This window comes from Hylobates moloch, unplaced genomic scaffold (genome assembly GCF_009828535.3).
Source record: "Hylobates moloch isolate HMO894 unplaced genomic scaffold, HMol_V3 SCAFFOLD_4, whole genome shotgun sequence".
Classification (NCBI taxonomy): domain Eukaryota; kingdom Metazoa; phylum Chordata; class Mammalia; order Primates; family Hylobatidae; genus Hylobates; species Hylobates moloch.
Window position 1 is genome coordinate 33,890,074 of NW_026652279.1, and position 17,701 is coordinate 33,907,774.

A 17,701-nucleotide genomic window follows, 5' to 3' on the forward strand; every position below is an offset into this window, starting at 1 on the left:
GCAGCACCTGTGCATGGCACCAAATAAATATCCTCAGGAAGTAGGTTAGAGACAAAGGAAATTATTTTAGTCTTCCTGAAGGCCTCAAGACAAGAGAGGAATCATCACAACACAAGAGATATGGAAAGAGGGAAAGTCAACTTCTCTCTCAACAGCAAAAGTTGTTTTTTCTCCTGCCAAGAGAGGATCACTCACATTAACTAAGTCCTCCCTACCCATCCAACAAAGGCCACTTCAAAGCAGCAGGAGCCTAATCACACAGCACAAGAAAATAAAAGACCCAATTAACAAAAGACAAAAACTCAAATAATCCAGGGGAGAATAGAAGCAGAAATCTCTATTTTTGACAATTTGATTTATATATAAAGTGCTCCTCAGGAGCCACAATTTTCTATGGAAGCAGGCATGTGCTAAGGTTTGAGAGCAGCTCCTGGGCAAAGCCAGGGCCTCTGAAACCAGAGCCTGGCACTGGCTACTTGTGTGCCCTGCAGCAAACTGCCTACTGCTCAGAGCCTCATTTCTAGTAGCTGAGCAATGTAGATGGAAACGCCTCCCTCGGAGACTGGCTGGGAGGATGCAGCAAGAGCCACGGGTCTAGAACAGTGTCCAGCAGACAGCAAGGGTTCTCCAAAAGTCCATTCTTTCCTCTCCCTCCAAGAGGCAGAACTATCCCTTGGCCACTGCTCAGCACTGCCATGTCTGCAACCCCAGAGCCCCATTTTCCCTGCTGACGGCGTCCGCCTTGCCTGCCTAAGGTGTCCTTCCTCTTCTCCTTCATCCAGCTGGGTCAGAAAGCTGAAGCTGGAATGAGGAAAGGAATGCCAGGCCCTAGGACCACTTGTCACAGCCCTCTCCTCAGACTCAGGGAGCTCACTAAAAGCCACCAGAAGCTTAAAACCTACCAGCCTTCCTCCCAGAAGAGACTATCCCGGCTCCTGAGATCTGGTCCTGGCCACCCTCTGGAAGCTTGGCCTGACATCCCAGTCACACTCCAGTCCTCCCTTTGTCTCTAGGTCCTTGTTTACTCTGAGTCCTCTAGCTGGAATGCCTCCCATCTTCTAAAATGTAAAATCTCAACCATCCTTCACAATTCCCACAAGCTGGTTGGACTGGCCTGTGACCCAGCCAACCTGGCCTCACCTCCTTTCATGCCCCGCTGTGTGCAAGTGCCAGCCACCCTGACCACTCCCCCCCCTTCTTTAGCCAGGGCTGCTTCCATGCCTCTGGACTCTGCTAAGGCTGTTTCCTGGATCTCTCATCCTGGAAATCCACAGGTCATCCTTCCAGGCCCAGCTGTGTGTCTCCTTCAGCAGGATTCCCTACCTGCCACCCCAGGCAGGTACTCACATTTCTATGCCCATCTTGATCAAAGCCCTTACCACTCCACATCTTAAACTGGCTGCTGGCACTGCCTGGCTTCCTCCTCCCTACTTGGGACTGTGAGCCCCTTGAAGACAGGCATGACTGTGTATCTGCCCTCACGTCCAAAACAAAGCCACGCAACATGTATGTGTAGAATCTCTGAGTGAGTGGAGAAAAACACCAAATGCAGCTCCATGTGGTCCTCTCCCACCACACAAGCTGCCGAAAGCCATTAAAACAAGGCCTACCAGCCCAAATGTCTCCACAGGCCAGGCAAATCACAGAAAGAAGAGGCAGCCTGAGGAGCACATGCCACACACTGTACACTTAAGATGGCTAAGATGGCAAATTGTACATTATTTGTACTTTACCACAAGTAGAAATCAATAGAAATAGTTTTTTTTTTTTTACAAAAAAATGCAATACTGGTTCACAATACAACGTGAATGAACTTTAAAAGCATATCCTCGCTTTGGGAGGCTGAGGCAAGAAGACTGCTTAACTCCAGGAGTTCAAGACCAGCCTGGGCAACATAGTGAGGCCAAGCAAAAGTCGCCAGACAAAAAGGCCACATATTGTGTGATCTACTTATATGAAATGTCCAGGACAGGTCAATCCAGAGACATTAAGTAGATTTGTGTTTGCCTAGGCCTGGGAGAGGGGAGAATGGGGAATGACTACTGGTAGGGATGTGGTTTCTTTATGGGGTGACGAAAATGGTCTAAACTGAGATTTAGATAGCTACACAACTGTATGAGTATAGTGAAAACTACTGAGTGTTCACTTAGTGTACACTCAGTGAAATGGGTGAATTTTACGTTATGTAATTTACATACCATAACATTATTTTTAAAAATTATATAAATACTATATAAAATTTAAAATGTTTTTAAAATTATTATCTGCTGTATGCCAGGCTCTGGGTTGGCCGTAGACCTACAGAGATGATTCAGATATTGTCTCTACCCCATCATGCTTCCAGGCTAATGGAAAGAAGAGACATGGAAACCGGCCATTGGAGTGAAGTGTTCACACCAAGAGGCATGCATGCTGTGCAACCAAGTCCAGAGCCTAGAAGAATGAGGACTCACACTCCAGCTCCCTATCCTACCATGAGGCTGCCTCAGAAGTGCCAGGCTCTACCCTCACCAAGACTGGGCCTCCAAGATACCCAGAGTACCAGAGCTAAAGATACCATCATTTTCCACACATCAAAGCCTTTACTGGTAAAGGGGACACAGAATTGAGCTCTTAAGGCAAGAGTATCTCATCCCCAGCCTGGTTGAGGCTCCATCAAACAAAAGAATGACAGAAAGGGGAATATGTCTTAGGGCTTAATTAATGGGTTGTTTCCTGGGATGCCTGCCCAAATCCTATTCCAACCTGGATGGAATGATTTCGAAGACCCAAGAGACATGCTGATAGAAAACAAAGGGGATGCTCAGTGAAAAGTTTAAAAGCAATTAATTTTAAATGATTACAGCTTTACCAAAAGCTGTGGCTATGATTTCCTTCTGACTTTGATTATAACCTTCCAGCAAAATATTTGCCTCAAGAAGCCAGAGTCTTTGCATTATTTTCTATTCCTAGCATGACTACAAAAATATTCTTTGATTTAACATTTGATATGTTTTGTTCTCAAGGGCAAGCCCCATGAGAAGAAAAATGTACCCCAACAGAATGAAATATGACTACCTGCTTCCATTTTTCTTTCCTGTTGGTTCCTGCTCAAATATTCTGCATTAATTTAAACTCAAGGCTGTGTCTCTGATGTTGCACTACTCCCACACTGTCACCCAAGCTAAAGCAAAGTCACCCGCTGTCCAGCGCCAAGAGAAGGTGCCGCAGACAAAGCTCAACTTGAGTCTCCTGGAGAGAGTTAAAGGCACTCCAGCGTATGAGGAGATCAGGTGGGGTCAGAGAGCGATAAGGTACCAGGCAAAACAAGAAAACTTGTACTTGAATAGTGGTACACTTTAGTGCTGAGTGAGGCAGACTCTATTGAACATAAGAGTCTTTGAAGCAAGTGAAGGCAAGCAACTCCAGTGTCAGCCTCAGCTTTAGTCAGTGGTAGAGGACGTCGAAGAAGCAGTACTGGAGAGTAGAATCTTCTAGTTATGGTGTGTACCTTTCAGTGAAGAAGAGAAAGAAACAGCTCTCACTGGACGGACACAAAGAAACAGGGAACTAAGGCCTGATGGATACTAGGAACTAAAGAAGTAAAGCTGAAGGAAGCATTTCCACTTAGAACTCCTTCAAATATGCCTCAGTATTTTAGGACAAACATACATAATTACCACAATTTCACATAATATATTCCTACACAAATTCTCCTGAAAAGACTAGGGGTAAAGAAAACCAAAAGTGGCATTTGGTTTGTTTGCTTTTGCATTAGAGTAACACCCAAATTCCTCAAGGACACCAAGGCCTACCTGGCCAAGCCACCAGTATGTTATATCTGCCTGGAGCAGGCTGCTTTCTGGGGATATATGCAGATGCCTAATGGGTATCACAAAAAAATCTGGTTGAAATTCATTCACACACACAAAGCCCTTCTTTCATTTATGAGTCCAGAGAGGGCATCTGCAGAAAGAATGAAGGGCACACACCTCAATAAAACAGATCAAAGGGGAAGAGCCTTCTCCACATGGGCGCCAAGAACACAGAAGGCTGGAAAAACAGAAAAGGCAAAGTAGCTTAAGTTTTACAAAGAATGTTCTCTCCAGGCTGCAGAGACAAAAATCTTGTAGGCTCTTGGATGTTTCTCTCCTTCAAGAAGAGCAACCTGAGTCAGACTTAGAAGTCTTTTGCAGCCCTCCTCAGCTCTGGGCAGGGAGGGCTCAGAGAGGGTCAGACCCACACAGGAGGCACCGCTAAAATGGTGTGTATAGAAGGCAAGAGGTCCAGGCGACAAGTTGCAGTGCTGTTCATTAACAACCGAAACAAAAGACTGGGAGACAATACACTGTTAATCCTCACAGCCATCAGAGGACTATAAATTGCCAAGCCAAGATAGCAGCATTTTTCAGCCCTCCTCTTTCCTGCCAGAGTTAGATTGAGGATGAGTCTAATTCCCTCACCCCCACCCAAGTCTTTAAAACATACATTACTGAATCTTTTTGAAGTTGTAACCCTGAAAGATTTATACTCTAAAATGGATTCAAGAAAAATACTGCTCTGAACCACTACAGGGGGCTGGAATGGACGGGTACACTTTTTCATTCACACTGAATGCCAGCGTATGGGCTGTGCAGTCAGATCAATATGGGTTCAAACCTAGTTCTGACACTTACTAACTGGGTTCCCTGACCTCTGAGCCATGGTTTTTTTAATCTGTAAAATGGGAATATCAACTCTTACCTCCTAGGAATCGTGTGAAGATTAAACAAACAAACAAAAAACAGCATACAGACAAGCACTAAATAATGGTAAGTACAATTATCATTGTTAACCCCACAGCACCACTTAGTTTTATCTGTGGCCACATGGATCAAGGGAGATAAACCCAATTTTATCTAAGTTAAGATAGGATTCGTGTGTGTGTGTGTGTGTGTGTGTGCACGTGCAGTGGAATTAGAGCCAGCTTTAATTTAAGATATATTAAACTTCAGAAATATCATCACAGAACTCAGACAACTGTTATAATTTCCTTCTCCTGGGGATAACATATTCCACAGGGGGTCTAAATCTTTCACAGTAGCAAGGAACTCTAACAAGAGCCCGATCTCCCAGGGATGCCAGGTGCAGGTGCAGCGAGAGAAAACCACACCTGCTACCAGTGGGAATCCCTGCCCAGCAATCCTGCAACTTTCTGTCAAAAGCTCGGCCCAATCATATCACACACCTGCTTTAACAGCCTTCCAGGGAGCTCCAGGACCCTAAGGAAAAATCTACGCTAAGGGCCATTCTCTAGGGTCTGGCCCTGACAACCCTTCTAGGTTCATCTTTAGCACACCTCCCACACACCATGCCAATTTCTAGCCATGCCTAAATGCAGGCAGTCATCTCTGATGCTGAGACACAAATGGCATGTTTAAGGCTCAGAGCCTTGCCCTTGCCTAGGAAAGGTCTTCTTTTCCCATTTGCACCCTATACTCCACCCCCCAGCAAAGTGAGTTACTCCTGCTTTTGCCCTTGTGCAAAGAACTCCAGAAGATCACTTTGTACACAGCAGTGTCTTCTTCGGGGTTCTGATGTAAGCTCCTAAAGGGTAGGACAAAGAACCAACCTGCATAATTCGCTACAGGCCAGGCCCTAAGCTAGTTGCCTTCTGTCCACTAACCCACAAAGAAGGTTCTCTGCTCACTAAAACTGGCTAGCCCAGGAGCTGGTACACAGGCTTCATTCATCCAGAACTTACTGAATACCTATCCTATGCCAGGCTCTGGCCTAAGCGCTGAGAACACTGGTGAATGAGACAGACAAGGTTCATGCTCTGGTCTCATGGAGCTCACATTCTAGCAGAGGACAGATATTCAACAAGTAAACACATGAAGAACGTCAGGTAGTGAAAAGGGCTGCTGGGGCAATGAAACAGGGACATGAGAAAGTATGAGGGGTTGAGGGTTGAAAAGACAACTTTAGATAGGTGGGGCAGGAGAGGCCGCTGAGGAGGTGCCATTCAAGCAGAGACTTAAGGAGCCAGACGTACCAGAGGCAACAACAGGTGCAAATATCCTGAGGGAAGCAGCCGCTGGGCCCATTGGAGGAAGAGAAATGAAGCCATCGTGACTGAAGGTCAGAGTGGGGAGCAGTCGTTGATGGGATCAGAGGAAAGGAGAGCCAGACCATTGTCCTATGGGCCATAGAGAGGCTGGATTTTACTCCAAGCATAATGACAACTCACTGGAAAGTCTTATCAAGTGTAGGGCTGACATGATCTGATGAACACTTGTAAAAGGAGAGCAATGCCCACTGTGCAGAGAATGAATCAGAGGGAGGAGGAGAATAAGCAGGCAGGGGGCAGAACTGTAGAAGTCCAGGTGCCATAAGCCAGGATGGCCCTTTCAAGAAGGCAAAGATGCCCACGAGTTTGTGGACCATGAGGTGAACTGAAGGTATTAACCAGATCCAGGTTAGGGGTGGCAGAGTTAGGTTCCAACACCAGCCCAAGGCACTTTGCTTGGGTTTCCTCATCTGAGAAATAAGGCTAACACTCCCACCACGCAGGGTGGTTGCATAGATGCAAGTTCCTGGCAACAGGCCTGGGCCAGAGCAGGCACTCAATGGGGAACGCCTTCTCTTTACAAGAAAAAAATTGTTTTTCTCAATTCCCTGAAAAGGAAGGTAGGTCTCTGATCTATTCAAAGAAGAATGGTAGCAGCCTTGGTCTCAGCATTCCATTGCACTCAGGCCACATTTTAAGAAGATAAATCTCCCTACTCCAGAGATGAGACAAAAGATAAGCAACAATGTACATACAAAAATAAGTTCTTCTTCTAAATAAAAAACTTGCCGAATTTTTGGGGGCGTTACAATTGGTTATATAGGACCAGGCAAGTGCTGAAACTTTTTTGCAACATGAAGAGCTTCTCTATAAATGAAGCATACCTCAAAGGTATTGTGCATTCAGTTCCAGACCACTGCTGCACAGTGAATATCGCAATAAAGCAAGTCAAATTTTTTGGTTTCCCAATATGTATAAAAGTTATCTTTACATGACATGTCATCAATTAAGTGTGCAATAGCAGTATGTCTCAAAAAACAATAAACATTCCTTAATTTTAAAATACTTCATTGCTAAAAAATGCTAATGATTACTGAACCTTCAGCAAGTCGTAATCTTTTTGCTGGTGGAGGGTCTTGCCTCAATGGTGATGGTTGCCGACTGATCAGGGTGGTGGTTGATGAAGGCTGGGGTGACTGTGGCAATCTACTGAATTAAGACAATGAAGTTTGCCACATCAGGTGACTCTTCCTTTTACAAAAATTTATCTGTAGCATGTGAAGCTGTTTGATGGCATTTTACTCACAGAATTGCTTTCAAAACTGGAGTCAATCCTCTCAAATCTTGCCACTGCTTTATCAACTAAGTTTATGTAATATTCTAAATCCTTTGTTGTCATTTCAACAATGTTTACAGCATCTTCACCAGGAGTAGATTCCATCTCAAGAAACTACTTTCTTTGCTCATGCACAAGAAGCAACTCCTCATCCACTCAAGATTAATCATGAGATTGTAGCAATTCAGTCACATCATCAGGCACTACTTCTCATTCTTACTCTCTTGCTATTTCTACCACATCTGCAGTGACTTGCTCCACTGAAGTCTTGAACCCCTTAGATCCATGACAGTTGGAATCAACTTCTTCCAAATTATTCTTAATGTTGATATTTTTACCTCCTCCCATGAATCACAAATGTTCTTTATGGCATCTAGAATGATAAATCCTTTCCAGAAGATTTTCAATTTACTTTGTCCAGATCCATCAGAGGAATCACTATCTGGGGCAGCTATGGCCTTATGAAATATATTTCTTAAATAATAAGACCTGAAAGCCAAAATTACTCCTTGACCCATACACTGCAGAATGGATGCTGTGTTAGCAAGCATGATAACAAATTAATCTCTTTGTACATCTCCATCACAGCCATTAGGTGACGATGTGCATTATCAACAATCGGTAATATTTTGAAAGGAGACTTTTTTCTAAGCAGTAGGTCTCAACAGTGGGCTTAAAATATTCAGTAAACCATGCTATAAACAGATGTGCTGTCATCCAGGCTGTGTTGTGCCATTTCAAGAGCACAGGCTGAGTAGATTTAGCATAATTCTTAAGGGCCCTAGGATTTTTGGAATGGTCAATGAGCAATGGCTTCAGCTGCATTAGCCCCTAACAAGAGTCAGCCTGTCCTTTGAAGCTTTGTACCCAGTCATTGACTTCTCTGTAGCTATGAAAGTCCTACATAGCATCTTCTCCATATAAGGCTGTTCCATCTACAGTGAAAATCTGTTTAGTGTACTCACCTCCACCAATGATCTTAGCTAGATCTCCTGGATAACTTGCCGCAGCTTCTCTATCAGTACTTGTTGCTTCATCTTGTACATTTATGTTCTGGAGATGGCCTCTTTCCTCAAACCTTATGAACCAACCTCTGCTAGCTTCAAACTTTTCTTCTGCAGCTTCCTTACCTCTCTCAGCCTTCACAGAATTGAAGAGTTAGGGCCTTGCTCTGGATTAGGCTTCAACTTAAGGGAATGCGGTAGCTGGTTTGATTTTCTATCCAGACCACTAAAACTTTCTCTATAAAGCAATAAAGCTGTCTTGCTTTCTTATCATCTGTGTGTTCACTACAGTAGCACTTTTAATTTCCTTCAGGAACTTTTCCTTTGCATCCAAAACTTGGCTGTTTGGTGTAAGAGGCCTTGCTTTCAGCCTATCTCAGCCTTCAACATTGCCTTCATCACTAAGCTTAATCATTTCTAACTTTTGATTTAAAGTGAGAGACTTGCAACTCTTCCTTTCCCTTGAACACATAAAGGCTATTAGCTGGATGAATTTTAATATTGTTGTGTCTCAGGGAATAGGGAGGCCTGAGGAGAGGGAGACAGACAGAGAAAAAGCCAGTAGGTAGAGCAGTCAGAACACACACAACATTTATTAAGTTTGCTGCCTTATATAAGCATTGTTTGTGACACTTCAAAATTACAATAGTAACATCAAAGATCACTGATCCCAGATCACCATTAACAGATAACATGTGTTTGAAATGAAGTGAAATGTTTGATGCTTAATATTTGATGAAAAGTTTGAAATATTGTTAAGAATAACCCAAATGTGGCATAGAGACACAAAGTAAGCACATGCTGTTGGATGGGTTGCCTTGAACCTTCAATTTGTAAAAACCACTATCTGCAAAGTACAATCAAGTGAAGCGCGATAACATGAGGTATGCATGTATGTTGGAAGGGGATGGGGGAACTATAGGGTAACCTGGGGAAGCATGCAAAGGACTCCAGCTTTGGAGTCAGGCAGACCCGGACTGTTTCACTAACTACCTGCCTCCCTAAGTCCCAATTTTCTCAACTATTAAATGGTAACCACCATGCTCCTTGCAGGGTTTGCCTGGCAAGCAGCAAATACACAAGAAAAGTCAAGCCAATAAATAGTTGTGTGGTTACCACTATCTTCCAGTTGGAGCAAGGTCCAGAATTAGGTTCAAATGCCATACAGCTAAGGAAGAAAGAAAGCTAGGCTTCAAGCTCAGTTTTGTCTGACTCCAAAAGTATGTCCTTCACCACTCATCTACCCTATTTACTAGAAAATACTAAAAACGCGCCGTCTCATTTTTTAACCTCTGCCTTCCACCTCCAGTCTGGACTGGCTCAGAGTCCATGTTCTAAAACGTATTTTGATGTGACCAAACAGAATTCAGTTATAAGGGGGCGGGAAAGAATGGGTAGAGAATTGTGTACCCCTTGAAATTCACCTGACTGAAACATGGATTGAGGAGAAGACTTTAGATAGTGTGACCCTGGGCAGGTCCCTTCACCTCTTCAGACTCCTATTTCCTCTACTGTAAAATGGGGAAATGATCTCAGATTGCCTGTAACATGAAACAGTTGGGAGGTAACAAAGATGAAGTACTGTACTTAATAAGTTCACAATTATAGCTGGGACCCAGAATGCCCAGTGACCAGTGAGGCCATCTGCCACCAAGCCAATTATCATATGCCCAATATATATTCCCATGTGTGGCATACAGAATATTGCTGGAAGCAAACACAAGAAAACGGGAACAAAAAGGTAATCAGGTACTGGGGTCAGCAGTGAGAAGTATACTTCTTTAGCTATATACCCTTTTATACCATGTGTTTATATTATTGTATCATTTTTTTCTAAAAACAAAACATGTTTTAAAGCTCTATCCATATGTTTAAGTGGAGTTAAATGGGTTTGGGAAAGTAATCCACAAAGGTATAATAATGGTCTTTTCAGTCAGGCACAGTGGCTCACGCCTGTAATCCCAGCACTTTGGGAGGCCCAGGCAGGCAGATCACGAGGTCGAGATCAAGACCATCCTGGCCAATATGGTGAAACCCCATGTCTACTAAAAATATAAAAATTAGCCAGGCGTGGTGATGTGCACCCGTAGTCCCAGCTACTTGGGAGGCTGAGACAGGAGAATCGCTTGAACCTGGGAGGCAGAGGTTGCAGTGAGCCGAGATTGCACCATTGCACTCCAGCCTGTTAACAGAGCAAGACTGCATCTCAGAAAAAAAAAAAAAAAAAAAAAAAAACAGTGGTCTTTTCATTTGCAGAGATAGGAAGGGTACAGAATTTAGGACAGAGGAGTGGATAAGGGAATGTTTGTCTTATTTGTGATGTTCTATTTCTTCACAAGTAGCATATATTCATGTATTACATGTATAATTAAAAATTAATGGTACCTCTTTGTGGGGCATTTTGGCAGTACCCACCACGACCGAAAACACACATGCCCCTTGCCCCAGCCAGTTAGTTCTATTATCCTGCATATATACGAACATACCAAGGACTTCTGTTCTAGAATATTCACTGCAAAATGGTTTGCAAATACTGGAAACAGCATAAACGTCCATCATTAAAAGATTTGTTTAGAAAATGTTGGTACAGGCTGGGTGTGGTGGCTCACGCCTGTAATCCCAGGACTTTGGGAGGCCAAGGCGGGCGGGTCATTAAGTCAGGAGTTTAAGACCAGCCTGACCAACATGGTGAAACCCGTCTCTACTAAAAATACAAAAAAATCAGCCAGGCGTGGTGGCGCGCGCCTGTAATCCCAGCTACTCAGGAGGCTGAGGCAGGACAATCGCTTGAGCCCGGGAGGCGGAAGTTGCAGTGAGCCGAGATCGTGCCACTGCACTCCAGGCTGGGCGACAGAACGAGACTCTGTCTCAAAAAGGAAAAAAAAAAAAAGAAAAGAAAAAGAAAATGTTGGTACAAGTGTGCAATTGAATCCTATGTGAGCTTTAAAAAGAATGATGTAGCTTTATGTGTACAGATATGGGGCACTCTCCAGACACAATGTTGAGTGAAATCGTGTCTAAGAGGAAGAGGGAAAGAGGGATTTATACATACACACAGATATGCTTATATTGACGTGGAGCCTTTCTGAAATGATACAAAAACTGGTAGCAGCGGTTGGCTCTAGGAACGGGAACCAGGAGACCAAATGACAGGTGAATGGAGACAGCCTTTGTATGTATACCCTTTTTGTGGCTTTTGAGTTTTCTTATTTTGAGTTTTCTTTTCTTGACCATGTACTATAAACACATTTGGTAGGGATTTTTAGATTTTTTTTTTTTTTTTTTTTTAAGGAAGGCACCTTGCAGCTTGGTTGTGTTGGATGGGAAAAGCTGAATCTCAAAGCCTCCGCTCGCTTGCTGCGGGGCCCTGGGCAAGTCACGTCCGCCTCTTGGGGCCTCAGGAGCCCCACCAGTGAGGTGGGGCGATTTCCCGTCCCGGCATAGGCTCGAGCGAATTCGGACACGGGGCCCGGCCGCTCCGCCCGCGTCCCTGAGCCCGGCTCCCGCCCCGGCCCACGCTCACCGCCGATGATGGTCCGAATGAGGGAGGCGTGCCCGGGGCAGTCGACCAGCGTGACCTGAAGCAGTGGCTCACCGGGCTCGGGCTCGGCCTCGGGCGCTGCCTGGAACTCGGGCAAAGACGACCGCAGGCGCGCGGGCAGCGGCACCGAGAAGCACGAGAAGCCCAGATCGAGCGTGATGCCGCGCTCGCGGCTCTGCGGCTGCTTGTCAAAGGCGGCGGTGGAGGCTGTGGTGCTTAGCGCCCGCGCCAGCGCCGTCTTGCCGCTGTCGATGTGGCCCAGCACGCCCACGTTCACGTTCACCCGCCGCCCTGCCATGCCGCCGCCGCCGCCGCCGCCGCCTCGGACACCCGCCCGGCCCCTCACCTCCCTCGGTAGTCGCCGCGGTCCGGCCCGTTAAGTTGCCCCCCCGTAACCGGCGCGCCGTGCACACCCGTTCCGGCCCCGAAGCTTCCGCCCTCCCGAGGCTCACGGGCACAGCCGAGCGCTGTGCTCCGGGTGGGTGGTCTAGGAACGGGAGGTCACCGCAGGCAGGGTTTCTCTCTCACGTGGCTCCTCCTGCCTGAAGCCTCTAGGAGCCCGAGATCGAGGGATCCTTCTGAGAAGTGAAGCCATTTGCACTTCCTGGGTGAGTGGGGACTTGGAGAACTTTTCTGTAGCTCGCAAGAGGATTGTAAAATGCACCAATCAGCGCTCTGTAAAACGCACCAATCAGTGCTCTGTAACATGCACCAATCAGCACCCTGTAAAATGCACCAATCAGCAGGATCCTAAAAGAAGCCAATCGCAGGGAGGATTGAAAAAAGGGCGCTCTGATAGGACAAAAACGGAACATGCGCGGGGTGGGGTGTGGGGGGCTCCAAATAAGGGAATAAAAGCTGGGCACCCCTGCCAGCAGCGGCAACCGTCTGGGGTGTCCTTCCACAGTGTGGAAGGTTTTTGCTCTTCACAATAAATCTTGCTGCTGCTCACTCTTTGGGTCTGTGCCATCTTTAAGAGCTTTAACACTCAGGGCGGAGGTCCGCTGCTCCATTCTTGAAGTCAGCAAGTCTAGGAACCCACTGGAAGAAACCAACTCCGGACACACTTCCAATCATTCATGCATTTCAGCAAGCTCTTACCAAGTGCCTGGTGGGTACCGCTGGGCTACAGAGCCCGCTAACATTACATTCTAGCGGGTGAGGGCTAAGTCAAACAATACAGCCTGAACCAGACCATTTCAGAGAGCGAGAAGTCTCCTAGGGAAAATAAAAGCTGAGATAAAAAGGAGCGGGAGAGGGAGGATGGGCAGCTACCTAACTATGGGTCAGGGAAGACATCTAGGAGTTGCTTTGAGTTGAAACTCCAGTGTTGAGAAGGAGCCAACCATGGGAAAAGATTGTTTGAAGATGGAAGAGGACAACATTATCTCTGACTCAGAAATTCTCACCCTGAGAGTCTGTAGCCTGGGCTTAGGAGAGGCCACAAACCTCTAAATTGAATGCACAATATGTTGTGATGTGCTCTTGCTAGAGAGAGGGTCCACAACTCTCACTAGATTCTGAAGTGTCTAGAACCACAAAAAAGGTTGTCAGCCACAGTCACCAACCAGAGGTAACAAACCTAAGTGTCTGCTCTGGCCAGGTGGTGGATAAATCAAAGAAGAGAAGTAACAGAGTCTAACATGACAGGGAGTCGTGGGGACCTGGGAGAACTGGAGAGCCCTTTTCCTGTGCAAAGAGGGAAGCCACTGCTCAGCCTCAGCCAATGATACCAGGCAGGAATGCTAGCCCAACATTGCCTCATCCTTCTATTTTTCTAGAGAAGAGAGTGTTTCTGTAACACTGTGGCTGTGGAGCACAAAGTTCACTGGAGCTTACCTTTGCCCTCTGTGATGAGCCAGACCATGTGCTGATGTATTCATCCTTGCAGTAACTGCCTCCTTCGTTCCACCACTCTGCACTAGGAACAGAGTCCATGTCATAGACTGAATTGTGTCCCTCTCAAATTCATATGTTGACACCCTGACCCCCAGTGTGATGGTATTTGGAGATGGGACCTTTGGGAGGTTAGATGAGATTATAGAGTGGGCCCTTGTGATGGAATTAGTGTCCTTACAAGAAGAGAACAGAAACTTTGTTTCCATTTTCCCATCTTGCAAATAGGAAACAGTAAAAATATGTCTTCCATTGAAAAAATCTAGTAGTAAAAGCAGTAAACATATTTAAAAGGGAGGGTTAGTAAACAGGTAATAAGAGCCTTAGAGGCTTTATGTACCTCTGAGAAACATTTCAACTAACAAAAGATTTTGTACAGGGCCTGGCTTCAAATAAACCTCATTTCTTACCTCTGTTTTAAACAGAATCCTGAAATGGTAACGAAAAGGAAAAAGGTTTGGCTGGGCACGGTGGTTCATGCCTGTAATCCCAGCACTCTGGGAGGCTGAGGCAGGCAGATCACTTGAGGTCAGGAGTTCGAGACCATCCTGGCCAACATGGTGAAACTCTGTCTCTACTAAAAATACAAAAATTAGCCTGGGGTGGTGGCAGGCACCTGTAATCCCAGCTACTCGAGAGGCTGAGGCAGGAACATGGCTTGAACTCAGGGGGTGGAGGTTGCAGTGAACCAAGAATGCGCCACTGCACTCCAGCCTGGGTGACGAGCAAAACTCCATCTCAGAAGAAAGAAAAGAAAAGAAAAGAAAGAAAGTAAGTTTGTGTTTTAACACTTTAATGTTATATTGGCCTTACAGACTCAACAGTGAACTTTATGCATTGACCTCTGAACTATTGATTGAAACTTGGGACAATGCTAAGCGTGGGGAGATGCAGTTTCTACCCTCGAGATGCCCACAGTCGAATGTGAAAATGGGAGGGGGACAGTCAATATAATAATCTGGTATTTACAAGGCAGAGAAGTGCAGGTTTTCAGTGGGAGTGAGCTGTGGGCATGGGGGGTGTGGTCAAGACACTTCTTAAAGGTAGTGACACCTGATCTAAACTGGAATAAAGTGCAGAAGCAGAGGGAGCTGCCTAGCAAAGGTCGGAAGGGGTGTGACGGCGTGGGATGGGGGCACTGAACATGGCAGGGAAGGGAAGTGATAAGAATGGAATTGAAGAGGACACTTCCAAGTTACTGTCCCAGGGCAAAACTAATCTGAACAAGACTAGAGGGTACTTCTGAGGGGTAAGGGATTAGTGGCGGTTGACTGGAAAAGGGCTTAAAGGCATTTCCTGGGATGTGGGTATGGTCTATATCTTGACAGAGGTTTGGGTTTAGAGAATATACACTTAAGATGTATGCACTTTACTGTATGGAAATTTTATATCAAAAGAAAAAACTGTAAACAAATATTGAACTCTAGTTGACAGTACATGTACTAGAGTGTTCAGGGGAGTGTACTGGTTCTGCACCTTACTTTAAAATGCATCCAAAAACCTAAATGAACTGATGGGTAGCTAGAGGGATGGCTCGATGGACATATGCATGATAAACAAATGTTATTGGCAGAATCCATGTGATGGGTATGTGGGTGATCCATGTAAAATTATTTAAACATTGCTATACTTTTGAACATTTTCATAATAAAATATTGGGAGAGAATGAAACAATCCTCTAAACTAAAAAAAAAAAAAAGTTTCTGTCCTACAATCTCTTATCCATAGTATTTCTAAAATCTAAAAAGCTCTGAAAACAGCGAGTTTTCTGGAACTTTTTGGCAGCAGACCATGACCTGAAAACTGAGAGGAGGCTAGCTGTAGCTGTGTAACTGATTTTCACAAGCATGCACATATTTCACTGCAGATGTTCGACTGCAATGTGCTGCCTATACTCCACTGAGGGAGTCATGTGGTATATAGTTTATCCTCTGTATTGCCTCTCAGAAATCTGAAAAATTCTGAATTCTGAGAAACGCCTGGTCCCAGGAGCTTCAGGTAAGGGGCTAGAGTCTCATAAAGATTTTTCAGGACAAGATTTTGTGACTAATTGGATGTGCAATGGGGGAGAAGGAGGACGCTGGGATGATCTCCAAATTTCTAGCTATAGACCTTCATTTTTTCATTTATTCAGTCTTGTGATGGTTAATACTGAGTGTCAACTTGATTGGATTGAAGGATACAAAGTATTGATCCTGGGTGTGTCTGTGAAGGGTTGCCAAAAGCGATCAACATTTGAGTCAGTGGCCTGGGAAAGGCCAGATTAAGACCCACCCTTAATCTGGGTGGGCACAATCTAATCAGCTGCCATCGCAGCTAGAATATAAGCAAGCAGAAAAATGTGAAAAGAGAGACTGACCTAGCCTCCCAGCCTTCATCTTTCTCCTGTGCTGGATGCTTCTTGCCCTCAAACATCAGACTCCAAGTTCTTCAGTTTTGGAACTCAGACTGGCTCTCCTTGCTCCTCAGCCTGCAGACGGACAGCCTATTGTGGGACCTTGTGATCATGTGAGTTAATATTTAATAAACTCCCACATATATATATATATATGGGATTCTCTAGAGGGACAGAACTAATATATATATACATATATATATTCTATTAGTTCTGTGGAATATATATATATATGGAACATACATATATACATATGGAACATACATATATACATATGGAACATACATATATACATATGGATGTATATTCCATACAATGGAATATACATATATGTAATGGAATATATACACATATATATATAATGGAATATATATACATATATATGTGTGTATATATGTATATATATGTATATACATTCCAATGTATGTATGTATATATATTCCAAGATGGAAGAGGACAACATTATCTCTGACTCAGAAATTCTCATCCTGAGAGTCTGTAGCCTGGGCTTAGGAGATATATATATATGTTCCATATATATTCCATTAGTTCTGTCCCTCTAGAGAATCCTGACTAATACAAATCTTCTAACAAATATTCTAACAAATATTGATTGAACACTTGCTGTGTGGCAGACGTGATATTTTGGAGGGATACAACTGTGGATGAATAAGGCAAATAATGATGAAGTGCTTTGGGAGAAATAAGGCAGCATGGCTGAGAGTTACTGGTGCAAGGGAGGAGGATGCTCATTAAGGGAGAGGCATTTGAGCTGACGAAGATGCAGGAGAAGGGCCAGGCTGCACAGAACCGAGGGAAATTGATGAAAGAACATGCTGCACAGAGAAAACAGTAGGCTCAGAGACAGCAGCAACCTGAGCCATGTGGCACGTGGCGAGATGGAGCTGAAGAGAAGAAGCTGCGTGCTAAGCATATCCTGAAAATGTCTTTCAAAATATGGTTTTAGCCTGGTGGTGTGGCCTTCTGAAGCATCAAAGGCAGAAGCTCTGGAAAGCTGGCCAGAGGCCAAAGCCAGACTTCCCCAGAAAACAGTATCTCACCAATGCTGAGATTGGTGTTGCAACATCACCCAAGTCTCCCTCCTTGTGTGGGCTCTGGTTGCGTGGCTGGCCCAAGGGTCTCAGAAACAGACTCCCATTGAGAGAAACCATTGAGACTCACTCCTTCCTCCAGACAGTTGCTCTGAATGTGTTTCAGGCCCCAGCCTCTTGTTCTTTTGGGCCCCAAGGAAAGTAGTCTTCATGAAAAGGCATGTTCTAGTACCAAGTATTTCTTTTCTATATTGTATGTAGTAGCTAAATATTATAAACAAAGTAAATGTCCTTAAAAAGAATAATTATGGTAAGTTTGAAATTACATCAAGACAAAGGCCAGACATAGTGGCTTACGCCTGTAACCCTAGCACTTTGAGAGGCAAAGGTGGGCAGATCACTTGAGGCCAGAAGTTCGGGACCAGCCTGGCCAACATGGCAAAACCCCG

At 44.8% G+C, this 17,701-nt stretch overlaps 1 protein-coding gene across 2 annotated transcripts in view; it reads right to left on the reverse strand.

Moving 5' to 3' along the window:
- The window catches only part of EEFSEC (eukaryotic elongation factor, selenocysteine-tRNA specific), a 256,687-nt gene extending 244,444 nt beyond the window's left edge, over positions 1–12,243 (reverse strand). For both annotated transcript variants that reach the window (XM_032149870.2, XM_058437362.1), the window contains exon 1: positions 11,892–12,243. In XM_032149870.2, the coding sequence (XP_032005761.1) occupies positions 11,892–12,207 (316 nt within the window). In that variant the 5' untranslated portion in view covers positions 12,208–12,243. The remainder of the gene's footprint in view (positions 1–11,891) is intronic.
- Positions 12,244–17,701: the final 5,458 nt, after the last annotated feature.